This window comes from Pyxicephalus adspersus, chromosome 7, assembly GCF_032062135.1.
Source record: "Pyxicephalus adspersus chromosome 7, UCB_Pads_2.0, whole genome shotgun sequence".
Taxonomy (NCBI): domain Eukaryota; kingdom Metazoa; phylum Chordata; class Amphibia; order Anura; family Pyxicephalidae; genus Pyxicephalus; species Pyxicephalus adspersus.
The window spans coordinates 43259991-43282895 of NC_092864.1; the positions used below are offsets into that span (position 1 = coordinate 43259991).

The window sequence follows — 22905 nt, forward strand, 5'->3', positions numbered from 1 at the left end:
GGATTGTCTAAGATTTTAGGTTGACTCTAATAAAAACTAAAGCAGAAAGAGCTCACCAATAAGGGGTCTCGAAATCTGAATTGCCTTGTGGTAAAACGGCATACATTCTTTTCTTCCATGGCCCATTTCCTCAACCTCTAACACATGCCAGTGCTGCAACCTCATAAAACCACTTTTGCATTCAACATATTTGTCCCCTCTCGCATTCATTCAACCTTCCAAACATGTACAAGAAATAATCCTGTTTTTGTAGACTTTCTTGCACGATTTGTTTTTTTTTCACCCACCTTAACTAAGTGAATTGTCAATTGTAGGATGGTTACTAAGGTTATAGCTAGGACATTGGGTGATGTCTCCACTCTGACGCTTTTTCTTGGTAGAGATTGAGGAAGAATCTGTACCTGGGTGCCTGTAGTGCATTGATCCTCATTCTTCTACATCCCCTCTTCTTGATAAATATCCCCATCAATCATCAGATCACTAGTGACTAGTGTAGCAGCTATGATATAAAGAATCAAAGATCTGCTTCTCTTCCAAGTTGCCCATCTTCACACATCTGTGTATGCCTCAGACAAAGAGTCTCCCTAGTGTAATTGGCAGATATTGTAAGACATTGGAGGCAGATGACAGTTTACATGATTTATGATTGTTTGCTTGTCATGATTTTCACTGTGTACTTCCTGGAAGAACATTGTTATTAGAAAAAATAGTGTTTGAATATATGAGATAATTTTATTTCCAGTGTCAAATAGATCAATGTGAAGGGCCACATCTGTAGTGCAAATGGACTACAGAAGGATAATTTTGAATGCTTTGGTCTTACTAAATTATTATTATGAAGGGCAGAGGGTCATTTTCTTTCTGGGCCAGTATGAAAAATATATGTTTGGCTGTTGCTCCTGAGTAGGATAACTTTATAATCAGACATCGATCTGAGTAGAATCTATTGTCTGTGAATAATATTGGCCATATTATAGCACACAGTTTTTGTCTGGACTTGTGATCCAGCAGTTGGTAGAGGGATGTTTTCCAGCACAACTTCCTTTAGGGTATATGATGTCATGTCCCCAAATGTTGAAATATGTGAAAAGGTGTGTCACAATAAACCAAGCACCTTAAGAACATCTACGACTTGCAAAATCTTTTTCTGTTAGATGTTTTTTAGCCCACATATATCTGCCCCTGTCAATGGGTCATTTGGCCCCAACAGGGCAAAGGGGTTCATTATGGCTCTTTTTGCCCTTGCAAGTAAAAAGCACAGACAAAAAAAATTATTCTTAATGTGCTTAATTTTCCATTAATTATTATTATTCACTTTCCGTGTGCTTTTGAACTTGTAACACCTGTAGAGAATCTAGGAAGAGTTGGTTTCCTAGCACTCTTTTGCTCTTGCCTTTTTGTAGCACTGACCTTTTCCTCTGAATGTTTAATTACTTTCTCTACTGGCTCAGCCCTTTCGCCTCCCATAAAAACCTTTGAATTATTTGTTGAGGAAGAAGAAATCTATTGAGTGACATCTCCAAATCTGCTTGAGCTTCTGTCATCACATGCAAAATGGCGACTCCCAACAGCAGTCTGGGAGCTATTGGATACCTACACAAGAGTGGTTTTTAAAAGTTAAAAGACTGAATAAAATGTATTTAGAATATTTAAACAGTAGCAGGGGTTTGGCAGTTAATTCAAGATGTTGATGGGAAACTTTAAATACCTTTAATTATGCAATTTTCCCACTCCATTTTCACTCCTATTTAAAGTCTTCAGACTGTCTGAATTTCATTTTTGAGGTGCCCTGACAGCCAGAATACCTTTCTTGAGTTTCCAATTATATTTCCTGATCAGTGAGAGCTATTAAATAAGCTGTCATTTTTTCATATGATATATTTCTCATGACTTTGATATTTTGCATTGCATTTTTTGATAAACTCAAGGATGGGTTGTGAGTCTTCTGCCTGGCCAGGGTCCTATATCACAATAGGAAGTTTATATACTGTACACATAAGGGTTATATGTCAAAGGTTTTTTTTCTTGTGTAGTTCTTTCTACCTATTTTTTTTAAAATCCAACCCTATCAGGTTGGCAGCTATTAGATTAATAGACTGATGGCCAGAAGAATGATGGAATGTAGAATGTTAGGGTCCTGCATGGTTTTTAGATACAATAGTTGGTACAGGTGTCCACATACATAATAGGATGGTAGTAAGAAATTATGCTCTAAGCAGTTATGTACTTTTGGAAAAAAAACACATTCTTCCGATGACTGGCTTCAGTGAAAATATATATATAACTTCAAACTTAGGGCCAGTTTTAAAGCATCGAGTTTTGCCATGGCATCTTCAATTCTTCTAATTTCCATATTTCGACTATTTGCCTAATTAGGGGAATGTCTGTGTAAATACACCACTCCTACCCCCTACCCACTAAAAATCAGCACTTCAGCTCTTTTTTCTTCTATTTTAGCCATACCAAAATATACAGTGCGGTATGGGGACGCATGTGTCCTCCTCTTATATTACAGTGCTCCAGCCCAGCTGTATGCATAACCACATGTGAGAAGAGGGGAGAGTAACATGAATAATCATCATAGGCTTTGACAGCAGTCAAAATGTGTTGTTTTGGTGATAGTGGAAGCAAAAAGGTTAAATGAAAAGTAGAGCATCAGTAAGCTTGGGGAGGGGATTATACAAGCACTGGAAAGTGTCACTGTCTCTTTAAAGTTTAATTGTGATCAGCTTTGTATATTCATATATTATATTCCTAAAAATCAGTGAAATAGTTTGAAAAAAAACATTTTCTAACCTCTATAACTGCAGGCATTTCATCCTAAAAGTTACAGTGGAAACACAGAGGTGGTTGTCTAAGCCAACTCAACTCACCCTGCTCACCACCTCCCAGCAGTGACCCAGCAGTTGTTTTGCCCACCATGCCAAATGTCTACCAGCACTCTCATTTCTGATGTAAACATAAAATGGTGTTCTACGAGTTTCTGTGGGGTAAAGGAGTACGACTGAGAAAGTGGACAACGCTCTCAGTACTTTGCTGTTTGCAGCTGCAGAGGTCAAAGATGGCTTGCTTTAAAGCTCCTTTACTGCCTGTTACAATATCCTACTTTTAGCTTGAATGTTCCCGGCCAAAGGTTTCCTTGAAACTTCCTTAAACCTATGTCCTTTTCTTTAAGGTCAACATTGTAAGACAAAGATCCATACTTGAACTAATAGGTGTTTTTACTATTCTTGCCTTACCATCTAATTCTGGCATATGTCTTAACCTTCCTTGTATCAGAAGATGAGGTTCAAATGACTTTGGGTACCTTTGGCTCGTGACCTTTATGGTTTCATGCTGTATGTTTTGTCATTCATCGTTATCCTTCTTTATTTTACTGTGTCTTTGTTGTGTGTGTCCCTAACAGGCTCATCATCTCATCTCTGTTCCTCCCTCATCTTCCTCCCTTGGCCTCTGTTAACGTTCGTTGAAGTTTTTGAGGTAGTGTAAAAAAAGAGCTTGGATTCTGGGTACTTGTGTGCGTGTGTGTTAGCTTACCATTAGTATATGTTAGGTTTTTGCATGTCACTAACAGAATCAATACACTGTTTCCCAGGAGCAGATTGGTTTAACTCATCCAAGTCAAAAAGACCATTATTAAAAGTATGTGAATGTCACAACCTGGGGTATAGATATTGATTACTCTATTGATTTGCTGTAATATTCATTTAATTATTGGTATAATCTTCTAAATTGTTGCATTTTTTTGTTATAGTCAAAGAGTGAATAACACTAATAGAAAATTATTATTAATATGTTCTTTACTGATTTCTATATTTATTTAAAAAACAACCAGCCTGCTCCTCTGTTAATGTTTACTTAAATTTAAAAACTGACTGCCATATCACCATGTCTACATATCCAATTTATAGTTGTACAACCTGTGGATCATAACCCTATGTGCTGCCAGGGATTTGTTTTAGGCATCAGTATCATACATAATTTTTATGTCAAATTGCAGGTTGTGAAAGTCTATATATATATATATATATATATATATATATAGGCAATGTAAAAGCTTTTAGCTGCTTTGCAAAAATGGCTTTTTTGTTAGTTTAAATCCAGGCAAACAAGTAAATGCACAGTGGAAATGTGTATAGGTGAATGGATTTATTCGGCAAAAGAATTTGTAGTTTTTGCCATCCAAGAGACCCATTAGATAAAACAGGCAGGTTCAAGGTTGTTACTCATACCTTTAGGAAAGCAGTTCAGTATCTCCCACATCCTATTATTACTTTATCTACATATGGCCCATATTCGAACCTAACTCTGTCTGACCATCACCCTTCTGTAATTATAGGTACAGAGTTGTTGGCAGGACAGAGTTAGGTACTTATAAAGAGGGTAGGAAACATAAAATAAAAATGTCAAATCTGTGGTACCCAGGCCCATCAGTCAAGTTATATTGCTTACTGATTATGTTAATTATGTTGCTATTCTGCAATGGTTAGGTTTGGGCCTCCATATCTCATTGATTGGGAGTGACTATCAGTGTGGATACTAATGTATTGCATACTGCTCAGCAAACAAAAGAGTTCCTATATCTCAAAGACTAGCATTCAGAGCAAGAATTGTTATCATAGGCTTTTGCCAAATCAGGGCCCCAGTGGTTGGTTGACAATGTACTGTACCATGCTCATCCTGTTCTTACTCCTTTAGTGGGGAATATAAAAAGAGAACCCCTCATATTTAAGATAAAGTGTAAAATGGTGCTATGAGTTTTAAAGCTGAAAAGATTAGTCTAAAGTGGTGATATATCTGCTCCTCCTTATCACCACTAAGACCCTCTCTGCAACCAAAAGTGTTAAAAGCCCATGCAGAGCAAATTATTTTGCCCTTTACCATACTAGATATGGAATTAATCCCTTTATGAACAGAGTTTACAGCAAGATAGAATGGTCAATGTATTTGTCTGTAAATGTTTTCATTCATTCAGGTCATGGTATACCTTGACAGCAGTTTGTGCACATAGAACAAAACTGGTTCCCAGGAGGTGTGAACAAGGTCGTCTGCTTCCAACAGACAAAACTGCAGTCTTATTTTGCTACAGAGAGCTTCTACTAAAGAATTTGCAGAAGGAAGCCCAGGAGCAGAGAAGTTCATCTTCTTGTCCTAATACTGATGATTGGCAACAACTGTTAATGCTAATTCTTAGCTTCATCAGGACTCACTAGGACTGATGGTTTTAAAACCAACATAGAGCCCTGGAACAGAGGGCTGCATGAGGCCCTTCACATTTGAGCTTTATTTGGCAGGCCAAGTTTCCATGTTCAGCCAAAGCATTTTTTAAAACTCCCATGACATTGTCATCTGCCGTGCCTTTGGTTCTTTCCATATCTGTCCAGTATGCACCATTTTTGTCAGGGATTTATTCTCCAATGGTTTACCTGATGTTACTTGGATTAAAACATCCATATTTGGACGCCCTCACAGATACGTATCCACATAACTTCTTCTATGAAGCTTAACATTACCTTCTCGTCTCCCATTAGCTTGTCTCCCTACTGTTCTTTCTCATTAGTTCACTCCTTTTATACTTTTCTGTCTCTGAACATATAATGCTTTATTATTACCTAAAAGCTGATGTGATATTTTTTTTTTATATTTGTACTAACATGAATTCCATTTTAATGCTGAATTGCAAAGCTATAGACATTTTAAACTTTGAGATCTTAACAGTCACATAATGTAGCATATTGTAATTCTTTAAACATGAATTATACAGGGTGAATGCCATTGTAGGAAGATTGCCAGTACTGAGCTTTCCTCCACTGGATAATTGTCTTTTCCCAGCTGCCCCATAGTATTTTGGCAGTGGTACACATAAGCTACTAATGTGAAAATAAGAGATAGCAATGTAATATTAGAAGAATAACAATTATCTATTTGATCAGTGCTAGCTTCATATGGATGTCTTTTTTTATATTACTTATACAAATATTCAGTTATATCTTTGAAATGTCAAACCCTTGAAAACATTCAAATTGAAAGAGGAAAAGAAAAAAGTAAAAATATTTGTGCTTTGATAAACTAAAATTTATTGAATAAATTAGTGTTTTTCAGCCAGGTTTCTGTGCATCCCTAGGGTTCCTCTAGAAGCTGCTAGGGGCCTCTTGAGCAATGAGCAATTTGTGCTTCTGAGGTCAGTTTAAATGACACTAATGTTTTTGGCTGATATTTTTATACAATGGGCACTGTTTTTACCACATAAACTGGAATGATTGTTGCAAAACTAGACCTTATATTATAAATTCCTTCTTCTTTAAACTAATACTAATTTCACAGTAAGCCAAGAGAACTATACAAAGTCAGGTAACTCTAAGCATCCAATCTGAATCACTCATGTGACTTAAATATACTGATGATATCTGATGGGAGGCTACCCATTATTGAAACATTTACACTTTCTGCTTATGCTTATTATATTGCTTCGCTTTGCTGTGTGTATTGTTTAAGTATATTTTTTGTATTTGGTGGGATTATTCATTCTTTTAAATGGTGTGTGTTTTTCAGCAGGTCAGCTTGTGTCTCCGCAGTCTGCTCCTTCTTGCATTGAAAATAAGAATGATGTCAGTCGAGAGAACAGCACTCTTGATGTTACCAAGGTTAGTGCTACAGAACCAAAGAAACAAAAGCGATATAGAATTCCTACACTCTGACTTTTATTTTTTAGTAAGAGGACAAGGGTGGTGCAAAGCAGAGCTTGGTTTCAATAATTAAATTAGGACTCTTTTTTAAAAACCAGTCTACGGAGTGTATTATCAGTCTTAATATTATTGATTTTTCTTGAATAGTGTTCATTCTAAATACAATGTAAGGATTGTAAGAGTTATAAATTGTTTAGATGCTTTAAGAATAATAATGATGTCCTGGTAGAATCAATTATGTGGTTGAAGTCCCAGGATTTCAGAGACTGAATCAAATCCTGGGATTCCAGTGTAGACCTTGCCTACAACAAATTTTTATTTTTTGATACATTATAGTAATTTGAACCATATACTTCATTTGTAATTATTTATGTCAGCACTGGCAAATAGATATTTTATTCCTGGAATTCTTTGAAGAACCTGCTAGTGTTGGTCGAATATCTCACTATTCAATTCAACAGCTATTTGATCGAATAGTGAAATATTGTTCGGGTGATCGAATGCCGAATTCGAACACCATTGAAGTCAACAGTGGGAGAATTCAGGTTATTTTTAGGGACTATTAAGGGCTTAGCCCTTAACTAATTGTATGTGTTCTTGGATAGAGTTTCTCTATCCAAGAACACAGGGAGTCCTGTGTTCTTGGATAGAGAACTTCTATCCAGGAACACATACAACAGGGCTGCAGCAGCGATCCTGATTTCTGTTGCTGCACTGTACTAGTAGTATATGTTCTTGGATAGAGTTTCTCTACCCAAGAACACAGAGCACTAGACGTGATGAATGGGGAAACTTGTCCCCATTCAACCTCCAGTGCCCGGGGATCACCTGCAGTTACAACTGTGACTGCAAAGGTACCACGGTCATGTGACTGTGGGAACTGAACTACAGATGAACTCTGCAGTTCCACTACGATCCCTGGGGCACTACAGGTTAAATAACCTGTAGTGCCCCAGGGATCACACATTTCTCCTGATTGAAGACTCAGCTGCAATCATTGAGAAGATGCCCGGTCCCGCAAGTATCTCTCTGTAACACGCACATTTGTTACATTTTTCTTACAGTGGATAAAAGAAAAATGTAACAAATGTATCATGATATTTCTGTGCTGGAAAGTGTGTTTCAGAGTAAGAGATATCATGTCATTGTAGCATAACCTGTAAAAAAAAATTAGTTAAATAAACACAAACACTTAACAAATTATTTTAACATTAATTTTTATTTTTTAACACTTTTTTTTACATTTTGTTTTATCCGAATTTTTACCATCGAATCTCATTTTTTTTCGGGTCGGGTCTACCCGAATTGGAACAGCCATTTTCGGGTCAAATATAAGGACAACCTGAATTCGAATCCCAACACTACCCCCCGCCACTGTGGTGATGGAGCCAACTGGAGTAACAGATCTTCCTAGTGCTGAATACTGAATAATGTAAGATTAAAAAATCTAGCCATTAAAGTGAGTTCTCAATGTGATTACAGGTGACTGAGAACAGAATTTAGGGTAGTTGATTTATTAGGGTAGAATAAAAGCTATAAACTTGGAGTGTTAGGTGATGCTGATTTCACTACAGTCATCCATTGATATACAAGTAAATTACATGCAAATAAATAATTCCCTTTTTGGGTACAAAACTTCACCCTACATGTACTTTTCAATGTCTATCTGTACCCCTTTAGTAAACAAGACCTAGTTTACTTATATCTGGTTAATTCATTGGTCAATTCATAAACGAGTGAAAAAAGAATAGAAATTAGGGGTTTATTTTTAAATGCTTTCATCCAACTTTGATCCAGAATTTACAAATTTTTAGTAAAAACTTACTAAAGTTTTCTTTAGTAAAAACTTAAAAAAAATCCCTTAGTCTTTAATTGTTGTCAGTGTTGTGTTTCTTTTTTTGTCATTTTTTCTTCTTGATATGACTTTACTACTTTAAAGTGGGTTTTTAAATCCCCCCCTCCATAGACCTGTTTCAGCTCTGTTATGTCAGTTTGGAGTGTTGTTTTTTTTTTTTTTGTCCCAGTGGTTGAATGGTTTAGGTGTGGGAGTGACATCTGCATTCGCACTCAACCGCTGTCCAAAAACTGCATCCGGGTGCGTAAGAGGGCTCCCATGAGCAGGTTACCCCTTCGTTTTGGACAGCTAGCCTGAAAGAGCCCTTAGATGGCTGCTGTACTTAAACTGTAAACTTTTAGGATCATTTGCTCCATAGTGCCTGCAGAGGTCAGTGAGAGCTTTATTTAAAGGTAATTTACCATCTGCTATACATGTGAAGAAAAATATGATGGATATAAATACTTAAATGTCTATAACCTTGTCAAAGGTGACATTTTTCGGATGTTGTGGTTGCATGCTGATTCTTAGTTTTTTTTATACTGACATGTAAAGAGTTCAAGTCAGGCAATGACCATTTTTTAGAGGATATTATCTGTGATAACACCCCATATTACTATTGGTGTAGTTTTACTTTAAGGAAACTGCATGCAGTGCTGGTAACTGTAGCATAAATACCCATTAACCATACAGCTGAATATAATATAAAAGGATGGTGACCTTGGCCAGCATTTCCCGAAAGTACACTGTTATTTCCTTATCATGTCATTAAACAAAAATAGGAAAATATATTTTCTCTTCTTCTCTTCACTTAATTATAATAAACAGAGTTATTTTCTAACGCTATATTGTTTTATTTTATTTTTTGGAACATGCAGTGTATAAATATTTTACAAAAACACAGAAATCTCTGGTGCTTTCTTCACAAATTTTGGGGAAATGCCAGCTAAATTTGCATGGATAATCCTGTAAACGTTGACAGGGAATGTGTGCTGGTGTTTAATGAAACAGATGGCTCATGGAGCTTTAATGTCCATCTTTACAGGGTAATGAAGAATGTGGTCAGCCCAACGTGGGTTTTGACCAGGGTTTGGATACATAAAGACATATTCGTGATCTATTTTCTTGAACAAAGCATCTTGATCAAAAACAGCTTTTCCAATGGCAGAGCTTTATAGACCTCTAAATAAATGTTTTGTTTTTTTATCTCTATTTCTGAAGGTGGGAGAGATTCTAGGGTCAATATATGCTTCTGGGAAACAGGGGACTTTGCCTCAATGTCCTGATGGGTCATTTTAAGGGAATGTCCAGATAGATGATTGACGTAATGGGTTCCACAATGCGTTGTTGCTTTGTAAATGGGAAAGCCACACCAGGACCCCTGAATACCTTTATCACAAGCATAAAAATTATATTTTGCAGGTGTTTACCAATGGTTTTGTCACCGCATTTACAGTGGATATAAAAAGTGTACACACCTCACACACATGTTAAAATGATGTAAGAAAATAAGACCACAATAAATCATTTCAAAACTTTTCCTACCTTTATCTTGTACAATTCAATTAAAAGACAAACAAAATTGTTAGGGTAAAAATATAGAAATGTACAATAAGCTGGTTGCATAAGTGTGCACACCCTTAAAACTAATACTTTGTTGAAGAACCTTTTGATTTAATTACAGCATTCAGTCTTCTTGGGTCAGAGTCTATCAGCATGGCACCTTGCCATCTTGGAAATATTTCTCACTCCTTGCAAAAGCGCTCCAAATCTGTCATATTGTGAGGGCATCTCTTGTGCACAGCCCTTATGAGGTCATCCAATAGATTTTTCTATTGGACTTAGGTCTTGGCTCTGGTTGGGTTATTCCATAAATGTAATTGTCTTCTTCTGAAGCCATTTTTTTTATTTTGATGCATGCCTGGGGTCATAGTTGTGTTGAAAAGTGAAGTTCCCTTTCATGTTCAGCATTTTAGCAGATGCCTGATGGTTTTTATTTAATAAACCCCTCCACCTTGTCTAAAGCCCCAGTTCTAGCTCAAGAAAGGCAACACCAGTGCATGGTACTACCACCACTATGCTTCCCCATGGCGATGGTGTTCTTTTGGTGATGTGAATTGTTGTTTTTGCACCAAATGTACCTTTTTTGAATTGTGGCCATAAGTCTTATCAGACTGTACATATTTTCCCACATGCTTTTTGGAAACTTGATGTAGTTGTTTTAGGTTGTAAAATTTTAGGTGGGCCTGGATGTTTTTCCTTGTAAGAACAGGCAATCCTTCTGCATCACCAAATGAACACCATCCCCACGGTGAAGCCACCTAAGGTGCCCAGTAAATTTATCATCGGCCTTAGCTTGTGTCTGGTTTTGGAAAAAAAATAAAATGCACATTAGTAGTGCTCTTACCTTTTATAACTGGGATTTGAAACTCTTTCTTTTCAACGCTGTACTGCAAAAGCATGGGAAAGTGTCAGTTTTCTGATCAAACATTAAAATTCAGTTGGAGTTGTCACGGCCATTACTTTTTGGCATTGCTTGCTTGCTGTGGTACAGATTCTTTGTTTCCTATTACCATTCTAACTGTTGCAACTAAAGAGAAGAGCTAAAGCACCAAGGTCCCACATTTTAGATTTTTCCACACATGCACTACTTTTGGTACTTTTGGGAACTCCAAAAAAATGATACTAAAGAAGAGCTTATTTGTTTGTTTTTTTTTAAATACTGTGATGTCACTGATTTATTTTCAAAAATTTACAAAATTAAAAGCTTATTTATGTTTCTAAACTGTACTTATTTCTTTCATTTCTAGTTTGATTTACATTTTATGAAAAAAATTCCTCCTGGGGCAGAAGCTTCCAACATCTTAGTTGGTGAGCTGGAGTTTTTAGATCGAGCTGTGGTTGCTTTTGTCAGACTTTCTCCTGCAGTTTTGATCAATGGTCTTACAGAAGTCCCAATTCCATCAAGGTATGTCATTTTTGCAGCGTAATATTGTGACTTTGTAGATCAGTCTTTGATATATAAGATATGATTTGCAACAGATGGAGCCAAAGGTAGTTTAAAACTAGTTTAAATGGCACTTTACCTGCATAAATATGCTAGCAGGGAAGCCTTTTTCGCAGAGGCGACACATCTCTTCTGCAATAAAAATGTCTTACCTTTCTCTGTGCAAGAAACTTTATATGAGGCTCATTGTATTTATGCATACATTTTTGGCATGCCTTGGTACCTGGATGAATTAATCCCCATACACAAAGGTGATTGTTTTGTCATCCCAGTCCTAACCCGAAAGAGGTGTCAGCATCCGAATGAGGGCCTGTGGACATCTCATCGCTGGGGTGTAAATGGCTATGAAGACGTAAATACTACTTTAAAATGGCTACTTGGGGCATTTCTAATAAGATGCTCATAGTAATCATATATGAACTTATTATTAGGCAATATTTGGGAATTTGCATTTATCTTAACAAACAAAATAAGCTGATGATGGATAGTCGTGTTTGTGTAAATGTAGTTTTTAAAAGATTTATTTAGAAATAGGCTCCCTTTCACATTATAATGTATCACAAAGTTTTTATGTGTGTTGAGGCCAGATCTCTGTAAAAGCCACTCGATTTCCTCCATACCAAACTCATCTTTATCAATGTGGCTTTTTGCACAGGTGCACAGTCATGCTGGGATAGAAAAGAATCTTCCCTAAACTATTGCCATGAAGTTGTAAGCGTACAATTGCATAAAATGTATTTGCATGCTGCAGCATTGACTGGACCCTTCTTTGGAAACACCTAAACTCTGGTTTAGGAGGGCCACATACTTTTGGCAATATAATGTAGGTAAGAGAGATGGCCAGGTGTCCCAATTGTGCATATGGTGGCTCCAGCCATGACAGAGTTTACTGGTCTTGTTTTAGCTATGACATAGACAGAAAATGGGATAATGGGCCTGATTTATGAAAGCTGTCCAAGGCTGGAGAGGACACACATTCATCAGTGAAGCTGGGTGATCCAGCAATCCTGGAATGGATTTTTTCAAAATAATTTGCTTGCAAATATTTTGAATCCTGGACCAGATCAATTTCAGGTTTGCCTAGGTTCACTGATAAAAGTGTATCCTCCTCAGCCATGAAGAGCTTTCATAAATCAGGCCCAATGTTTTCATATATTTGTTTTCTTTTTTCCTATTTTACTTATTTGACATAAATTCATGGTGGAATTCTCAATTCACTTCATAAAATGGAATGAGGTTTTATTCTTAGTTATCAACCAGCAGTTAATCAGCCTTACTAAGGTACCCCAAACCCAGCAAAAAAATAGCACAGCTCTACTACTGATCATCCTTGATGATACCATAATGTGCTTTAATTCAAACTGATTCTGTTTTTTGATAGCTAAAATCTTCTTGTTCATCATTCTTTAATGCAGATTTCTGTTTATTCTATTGGGACCACTTGGAAAGGGACAGCAGTATCATGAAATCGGACGATCCATTGCCACTTTGATGACAGATGAGGTAATTATTCTCTAAATGTTTCTAAAGTAATGGTATTTGTTAAATCATGTACACCAATACAAAACATTTTGTCAAACAGTTTGGATAGAGTAGAAAAAGGTAAAAATGTCAGTTTATATTATGTGGTTTGTGTCTTGGTTGGGGAACTTTCCTGTGACATCCGGTTCCAGAGACATGGGAAGATAGAAAAAATATCTCTACAAAACAAGGTAGGGTATATGTAAAATTTTAAATTCTAATTTCCTGACTGCCTCCACAGACACATTCCCAGTAACTCTCTCTAACAAATTAGTTTACCAAATGAGTGTAAAACCCTGCTTAAGCACTCCTTTAGCTCCTCTAATCCACAGTCAAATGATCATCTGGTTGCAAGTCATGGATCTTCTCCAGTGTGCAGAAGGAAGATCCCCATTACTGTATGAGGTAAATATTTCCGATTTGCTGTCCAGCTGCAAGATTCTATTTGGAACAAAAAGAGGATAGTGTTTGTTAAAGGGGTCTGCCAGGGTCCATACTCTGGGGACACATTTTTGTTCCTGGATATTTGGTCTCTTGTGTACTCAGAGTACTCTGGAGAAGGACCTAAACAGGAGAGGTAGGTGAGTATACCCCTGCTGCACAAGGTATTTGATGAAAAATATGTAAGAATAGGTGAAAGGGGGTTGGAATGGAGAAGTGAAGAAAATTTCATTTTGCCCTTTTTGGGAAAGTACAAACAGTAGAGGGGCCTTCGACCTAGAATTAGGAGTTATTAAGATATTTAGGAGAAATTATTTTGTAGACAGGTGTCCTAAGTATAGAAGGACATGATGGTCACGGATGACCAAGAGTCACACAAATGAAGTCTAATTGGTATTAAGTTTTAAGACTTTGCTGTCGGCATCTGAAACCAAGTCAAGCTTTCATGATAACCACAAAGATGAATTACTGAGACACAACCCTTCTTTCTTTTATATTGCAAGATGAAAAAAATAGACTGAACGTGACTAAGTAAACTTACTGCCATCTAATAAGTACTATGCTCGCTTTCCTTACTGCCACAATATTATGAGATGGATCATGTGGCATTTAGTCTGTAAAGGAGGAAACAAGCTTAAGATAAATAGGAAACAGAAATCAGAACAGAATCAGAAATTGCATCATTTATTACCATATAAACACAATTTCTGAATTAAATCAGCAGTTTAGATGCTACAAAATGAGTTTAGATACAACAAAAAAATCTGAGGAAAGCCTGGAATATAGGACAAGTCCATATTAAAATTGACCTTTAAATAGCTAAAGTATTAGCATTTATCATTTTCATACAATTTTTTTTCAATTATAGTTTCCCCATGAAACCATGAGGATTTTTTGGACATTCCAAAACTTCAAATCACTGCAATAATAATAAAAATGTACTTTTTTATTTACATCAATAAAAACAAATACAAACAGTTAACAGATTAAAATAGTCAGCAACAATCTCATGTAATGTTTATTTTGAATATATCAATGTAATTGCTTCTAATCACAGTAATATATATAAATATATATATTTATATATATATACTATTTAATATCTCACAGAAGCTTTCAAAATTTGACACGTTTCACAGCGACATGCTGCTTTTTGAAGATATATAGAAGCCACATATTTTTATTGTGCTGAATCATTAGAACCAACTTTTTCCAAATAAGCCCTTCATTACACCTCTTGCAACCTCCCTTTTAGGTTCTAATTGCCAGTTCTAATAGTAGGATTTCAGGGATGGAACAGTATATTGTAGAAAAACTTTTCACAGAAAAAGAAAAACTTTTCTGTCCCAGTCCTCTTAACGTAAACTCCAAAGAATTTGGCATTCCTTGTGCACCAGCCGGCTGACTTTGACCATTTTCATATATTTTAGACACCCTGATTAGATGTCTACACCTAGAACCAGGTCTCCAGAAGGAAAACAGACCCTTTCTCTAAAGCAACTCCCCCACATGGCTCCCTATGGCATCTGTTCATCCTGATTGACCCTGCTTGTCCTTTTGACCCCTTGTGTAGCAGCATAGGCCCATACAAGTATTCATATTAAACATAAACTGATTTATGTATTAAATAATTCATTTTTAAAGACTAAGCACAGCTTTCCAAAAGTTAAATGAAGTGTCAACCATATAAATGACAGAAGAAAGAAAACATTTGTAAATTTATTGAATATGTTCTGATCTCATCACCTAGACCCTAGACCCTTTGGGCTATTTTGGTGAAATCCAATGTCACTTATGAAATCTATTCCCTTACATATGAAATCCAAAGTCATTTAAATGCCTCCACCAACAACCCCTCCTTGGCTGGCATCACGTCCTTTACAAAGAACATTTAATACTTAAGATAACTACATTTCTCTTGATAGTGGTAAAAAATGAAAGTCTTTTCTTTGCATGTGCTGGGTGCAGGCATTCAAAACAAGTGAACATGTTGATTTTTAGCCAGAAAACATATTACAGGTTTTCTCTTCATAGCAGTATTTAAAGTCTACTTATGTATGTTGACAATTAAATCACAGCTGGTATGTTTGCCCTGATAGGTATTTCATGATGTTGCCTATAAAGCCAAGGATCGTAATGATCTGGTCTCTGGGATTGATGAATTTCTTGACCAAGTGACGGTGCTTCCACCTGGAGAGTGGGATCCATCAATCCGTATTGAACCACCTAAAAATGTTCCATCGCAGGTAAGTAACTAATTAATAATTAGCATTTTGACATCCTGTTTTGACTTTTGGTGAATACATTGAAGTAAAGGACCATTGCATTCCTATTATCTCCCTGTTACATATAAAGACTCATCAGGCCAATGATTTACCAAAAGACAATTTTTACATCAGTCTGTTAAAATAATTATTTCAATTTCACTACTTTATGCACAAGGTATTTCAAAATCAGAACAAAAATATTCTTCCTTCAGCTTTGTTGTTCTAAAAATATGTGTTACATTAGACCCCATAAATACCTTATATCCTTTGCTCCTTTTAAAATGTCAGCATCTGTGATTACCACCCCACTGTGTTGTAGAAAGCTAAAACTAAAAGTCTAGACACTTAATCCATCACACACAATGCAAGGAATCAGAGCATGTAGTTTTCTTATAGGCAAAAATCTTACTTTGCAGCCACTCTGCTGCCCTCTAGTGTTCTTCCAGAAATTCTAAAATACGCCAGCTGCAGATTAACTGCATTAAACACTTCTGCAAAATAAAAACACATTTTAAAACATATAAACACTATACCTCCTGTATAATTGTATAATTGTACTCTTTATTATTTCTTCTTCTTTAGATCTCCTTTAAAGCACACACAAAAAAAAATTGGATGATAAGCCCAATAGGTCTTAGATTGTAAAACCTCCCCACTCTTTCTCTCTGACTTTTTGAGTATTTATTATTCTATTTTGCTTTTACTATTCCAGCAAATACAACTTAAGTGTAAAATCTTAAATTCCACTTTTGATATTTTAGGAAAAGCGTAAAACACCAGGGGTGCCTAATGGAACAGCAGCCCTAGGGGAACCAGAAGAGCATGGGGGACACAGTGGCCCTGAACTGCAAAGGACTGGAAGGTTAGTGGAGAAATAAACTGCATTTCTCAATAACTACTATGCAGGGAATCAGTGTACATTTTTCTAAGTTCAGTATTTGAATTATGGTTTAAAAAACTTCTTACTACCATAAAACACAAAACCATCATAAAATGAAATTTGTACAAAGGCATATTTTAAATAATGGGCACCAGGATACTTCTGTCAGTGAAAAGAAGTATTCCTACACCAGGGGGTACGTCAGGATCTATGGGTCCAGTAGCAATTGTTGCACGTGACTTCCTTGACAAATATAATTTTTATTAATTTTCAATAATAAACTGTATGAATCATGTTAATTCTTATAAGGTTCATATCATATTAGTGCAAAAATGCCATTGATCTTCTTGCAAAAGAAATAAAATGGGCAATAGGCTTTTAAAGTTTTTTTGCCTTCTCTGGACATGTGGTTTCATCTGGAATATGCAGGATTCTAGTAAGTTTATTTCCCTAGAGGTTGAATTTGATGGACTTTTTTTCCAACTTGTCCTAATATGTAACTATTAAATAGGCATCTTCTAATAAAGTAGAGTCTTGTATTTTTAATTGAAGTTTTAAACCTGTAGTTAGCTGATCCAGTTGAGTCTCTTTTTTTCATAGGGCTAACTGTTGAAAGCTAGAACAGTTATACCAATAATGCCCATAACATCTATGAAAGTCAGAAAATTAGAGAACATTTGCCAAAGAACAAACAAATTTATTTTACTACAATCCTCACCACCTGTAAATATTTACATTCCTACACTGCCCAACAATTCTGTTCAGCAACTGGAAATAAAGACAAATACCTGATACTTCCTAGTATTTGTGTGACCTACATTCCTTCTGTTGATTGGTTGCTCAAGCACTTAGTGTTGTTATACAGAGATGTCCTCAGCCTAGTGTGAGCTCAGGATTGGGTGGGGAAAGAAAGTATAGGCTCCCATTAACTGGATATGTTATCTCAGTTCCACATGTAAATGGAGCAGAAAGGTAGGAAATATAAGCAAATGGATTTTCAATTAAAAATGTATTTACTCTACAATAATTTTGTAAAACTTGTTTAAGATATTTTTTTACTTTTTTACTTTTACTTTTTAAAAAGTCCACTCTAACACATCACTTCTGTCCTAAATCTAGGTTATTTGGGGGGCTGGTCATGGACATCAAGAGGAAAGCTCCTTTCTTCTGGAGTGACTTCAGGGATGCATTCAGCTTGCAGTGTTTAGCTTCGTTCCTGTTCCTGTACTGTGCATGCATGTCCCCTGTGATCACATTTGGAGGTCTTCTCGGAGAGGCGACTGAAGGCCGTATAGTAAGTGTTATGTCTAATAATACCGTTGTTATGGCATGCAGTAGCCATATATGTTGTATGTACCATATGGAACATTGAGCACATTGTTTTACTTTGTTTAGAGTGCAATAGAATCTCTTTTTGGGGCCTCAATGACTGGGATAGCTTTTTCCTTGTTCGGAGGACAACCTCTTACTATTCTGGGGAGCACGGGACCAGTGCTGGTGTTTGAGAAGATATTATTTAAATTTTGCAAGTAAGTATAAAGTACATTGAATATTAGTTTTTTTAAAGACAAAACAAATATCTGTCAATAGGCTCATTAGTTTAGAAGAGAACCTCTTTAGTGTTTAGCACAGTTGCCTAAAAACAGTAATACTGACAAGCTATGTTACTATACAAATACGTTTTCTATGATCTCTTTAAAACAGTAAACCTTTTTCAAATCTTCCCCTATTTAGGGTCAAAATATTGGGTCAACATATCAATTTTACTTTGTTCAATTAGTTTTATTAATAAAGAAAAAAAAATTAAGTGGGCTATCTTGCAGTCCCATACACAAACTCATTTTAGATTGACGGAAGCAGATACACAGTAATACAGTAATGTAAATGTAAAATCTTTTTCAAAATTTCATTTTTAAAAACAAACTCAGGTAACGTTAACTTTAGGGATGGTGGCAGAATGACTGGGTTTGGGGTAGGGAGAGTGGGGGAAGAAGAGATTAAGGTAAAATAACTAAATGAGGTTGGAAACATCATGTGCTATTAAGACTTCTTTGAGTAAGCTGTGTATACAGTAAACAATGTATACATCTACATATAATGGGTCTATTTTTGAATGTTTTTACGTATGACTTTTACTGACTTTTACATCTGACTTTTACTGAAAATGTACACATTTTTTACATTGGATTAAATTGGAAACATTTATGAATCACAAGTAAAAGTTGATTTACATGTTCTAATAAATTCAGTGTAAAAAATGTATAACTTTTGTGTAAACTTTGGCTGAATCTTGGTTTAAGACATTTTTAAAAAGACCCTTAGTTGTCCTTTAAGAAATTATAGGATTTCAGAAAAAATATCCGTGGATTAATATCCAAAAAACAAAAAGCCGTTAGTTTTTTTGGCTTCCCCCAAAACTCACCTTAGAGTGTATTAAATACATATGACTATGGTAGGGACATTAGATTGTGAGCCCCTTTGAGGGACGGTTAGTGACATGACTGAGGACTTTGTAAAGCGCTGCGTAATATGGCAGTGCTATATAAATACTGTGCAATAATAATAATAAACATGGCCAGATTTCCTGTTGTTATGTTTAATATCCTCCACAAGATGGTCGATTTATTGTTTTTCAAAAAACATTACTTCTGTAGAGGTGCAGACATTTGTCTTCTGTATTTCAGAATTAGACTTTCAGTAGAATTTTAAGAAGGGATTTTCAGTATCAGCCTTATGAATGAAGTCTGTGTGCAATGGAAAAGCAAACTCACTGGCTAATAGGGGTTTCCATTTTTTGTTTAAATGTATTTAAGCATTGTTTCCAATATTCCCAGATTACGGGATCCCCAGATTACCACCATGTGACTGAAGATGGTGCTCTTTACAGTATCATTTTGCTAACAATTTTGGAAAACTATTTTGGTACTTTTAGATAAGATGTAAATTTATAATTGTTTTTGGAAAACACCTATAAACACTTATCATCATAATAAGTGTAACTGCACCAGAAATGCAAGTTTTCCACAAAGATTCCTCTGACTCTTTTACTCACCCTGATCCATGTAGATATTGCCAATGGAAATTATTTGAAGCTTTGCAGAACTATGCATTTTAAATTCACAGAATTCCAGAATGACAAATAGAATCCTGGGAAGGTACGTCATGCCTTGTATGTGTGATTATATGCTGAATTATTAAATGTAGCTAAAAACTAGTTTCTAGGACTTGGGTGTATATGTATCACATAACTAGCTAATTGAATAACCTGTCTGCAAGTACTATAGATTTCTTTAAGAAAAAGTTGGATGCTTTTCTAGAAGCACAGAATATAACTGGGTATTAAAGTAAAGATAACAGAGACTGTTGATCCAGGAAACATCCGATTGCCTCATGGGATCAGGAAGGATTTTTTCCCCCTGTTGGAGACAATTGAGCCAGGGTTTTTATTGCCTTCCTCTGGATCATCTATGTCTATGAGGATTTTATCTGGAATATGTAAATTCCCCTAGTGGTTGAACTTGTCTTTTTCCAACCTAACTGACTATATAACTATGTCTGTAAACATGCAAAATAAATGTTTTTTCTTATACAGGGAGTATGGACTGTCGTACCTCTCATTAAGGGCAAGTATAGGCCTGTGGACGGCCTTCATGTGCATTGTCCTGGTTGCCACCGACGCAAGTTCCCTTGTGTGTTACATTACACGGTTTACAGAGGAGGCGTTTGCAGCACTCATCTGCATCATTTTCATTTACGAGGCCTTAGAGAAGCTGTTTCAACTAGGTGAGAAACATCCAATCAACATGAATAATAATTTGGAACTTCTAACACAGTATTCGTAAGTACAGTCTCCTTTTCCTATTAGTTATGAATTCCAGGAAGGGAGATAATTAGATACTAGTAGAGTAAAACTCTCTCTAGCTCTAGTCTCCCTATTTTTAAATTAGTGATACAGCATTATTAACTGAAAATTGTCATAAAATTCCAGCATTATCTTGGTTGTAGAGCTAGTGAAATTCGTTTCCAGTTGTAGCATATACAGAAATAAAGATTCAAGCCCCTTTATTTTAGCCTTATGTGTTGAAGCAATTTTTGTACCTCGCATTACCACAACATGAATTAATATATGGCAATTTGTGCAGAACTGTTCCATTTATTTATAATTGCAGTGCCATGCACAAATACAGTAGCCTCAAAGCATTCACATGATCATGGTGTGCAATATTGTGCATAGCATAAAAGAGAATAGTAAAAAAGTTTTTTGAGCAGTTTCTTTGTGGTATTAGCCTATTAAAATGAATGAGCTGTTTTAACACATTGCACAACAACGAGCATTCAATCACTTACCTGAGCAACTAACAAAGATCATAGAGGGAGAGGGGCAAAATTGAAAGGAATGCATTTTAACACACCCATGTGACTTTTTTCCAGCTCATAAATTTTATATTATAATAAAATAAATATATTAATAAATAGATAATAATTTAATATAATAAATATTAAAATAAAACATAGTTTACTATAGAGAGCAAAACAAAAATGAGTTTCCTGTTAATATGTTAGGTTTGGGATATAAGAATAAAATGTTTGGTTTGGGATAATTAATGTATTGCAATGAAAACTATAACATTTGCAAACAATTTATGCCCTTGATTTTGCAAAGCCATGCACCTCTTCCAACTGGTCTTTAGTAGTCTAATAGTATGAAATATATTAGATTTTGTATTTCTCTGTTTGTTTTTGCAGTACCTGGACTGTATAGTATACATATGGGTAGGAAGGAATTAGGAACTTTTCTTAATACAACTCATTGGTACTCCATTAATCAATCAGTTTGGTTGTTCTATGGCCTGCCTCTTTATGTTTTCATTAGCTCTCAGTTGGCTAGTGATGCGGCCTTATCAGACTTAATGGCTCCTTGTTTTACCTATCTCAGTAGATTTTGTGTATTTTTGCCAAGCAGAAAGTCATCTGTTCTGTCATCTTAGTGCTAGTTCTGAACTTTATCATCCTACAAGTTTACTTTAAAGAATTTTAAAAGGATATCAAATTATTTATGTATTCTTAACAAGCAGTATAAGGTATTTAACCACTGAGCCTTCTAGCTGTTTGTACTGTGAAGTTGTTAATTCTCAGAGATCACAGCAAAAACTCCGAAGTTGGTTTCAGCTTGGAAACACAGACAAGTTGTTTACATTAGAGAACTGTTAGTCTGCAAAAAATCTGCTGTGAACTTTGAAAATAATTGATCTACAATGTTTATGGATACAAAGCTAAATGAGGGCTTATTTTTTAGGGTAGACAGACTCATCCAGTGTGTTTTGATATCTCTTGGGAATTTCAGAAATGATGTTCAGACCAATCTGCTTACACCTTATTAGTGAAAAATCCAGCATTAAGAATGCGACTTCCTCATGGGTGGGACTGAAAATTATAAAGAAAAATCTCAATGTTTGAGAGATCTAAGAGCTCAATGGGTCATTTAATTACCAAACTCTACCACAAAATCTAATCTGCCTAAAAGCTTGATTTTAAGTAGAGAGATTTTGTAATGCAGACCATATAAAAAATGCCCAGCCTTTAATTCCTAGCCACCCACCCTGACCTCTTAAAAAGAAACCAGTCCCAATGCGAGGGAGTGAAGTCTCATACTGCTGTTTTACTTTAAAACTTACAGAGTTACGAGAAACTGGTGGGTGACAATTTTATTATTGTGGTCTTCCAAAACTCAATTTTTGGGGGGAAGTTTTGGCCATGAAGCCAACATTGTTGGTGCATATACAGTTAGCATAGGGTGTGATACCATCAAAAACCATTTACTAGTCCAAATATTGGTCTTGAAGTGTAAATTCAGAAATTGTGTTTAGAACATATAGTTTATTATAATTGATAGTAATACTTTAGATTAATATGTTACACTTTTTGTTTATTAATACTATCTCCCAAAGATTTTGTCTTGTTTTTGTATCGCTTAGGTGCAGCTGTACTGAGCCCAGTAACCCTAGCAATAGTACCTTAAAATATTGGGACAAACATAATATTACAGCATCAGAGGTACCATGGAGTAACCTGACTGTCTCTGTAAGTAAATATTTTTAAACTTTTTTTCCTAATAAAAAAGACATTGTACTAGTCTTTGGGCATTTAAATTTTGAAAGCTGGAATCTGAATTATTGATGAAGTTATCACTCTATATTTTATGTGCAGTATTTGATGGTAAAAAATAAAAACAGACAATATAAGTGTAAGCGGAATCACCAGTAATAGTT

General features: G+C 35.6%; 1 protein-coding gene across 5 annotated transcripts in view; it reads left to right on the top strand.

The window, feature by feature from the left end:
• Nucleotides 1-22905, top strand: part of SLC4A10 (solute carrier family 4 member 10) — a 117165-nt gene that overhangs the window by 70326 nt on the left and 23934 nt on the right. For 4 of the 5 annotated variants that reach the window (XM_072418244.1, XM_072418239.1, XM_072418243.1 and 1 more), the window contains exons 7-15: nucleotides 6553-6644; nucleotides 11331-11488; nucleotides 12943-13030; nucleotides 15589-15735; nucleotides 16518-16618; nucleotides 17756-17930; nucleotides 18032-18165; nucleotides 20229-20474; nucleotides 22612-22717. In XM_072418244.1, coding sequence (XP_072274345.1) covers nucleotides 6553-6644; nucleotides 11331-11488; nucleotides 12943-13030; nucleotides 15589-15735; nucleotides 16518-16618; nucleotides 17756-17930; nucleotides 18032-18165; nucleotides 20229-20474; nucleotides 22612-22717 — 1247 coding nt within the window. The remainder of the gene's footprint in view (nucleotides 1-6552; nucleotides 6645-11330; nucleotides 11489-12942; nucleotides 13031-15588; nucleotides 15736-16517; nucleotides 16619-17755; nucleotides 17931-18031; nucleotides 18166-20228; nucleotides 20475-22611; nucleotides 22718-22905) is intronic. The other variant, XM_072418241.1, reaches the window with a different exon arrangement.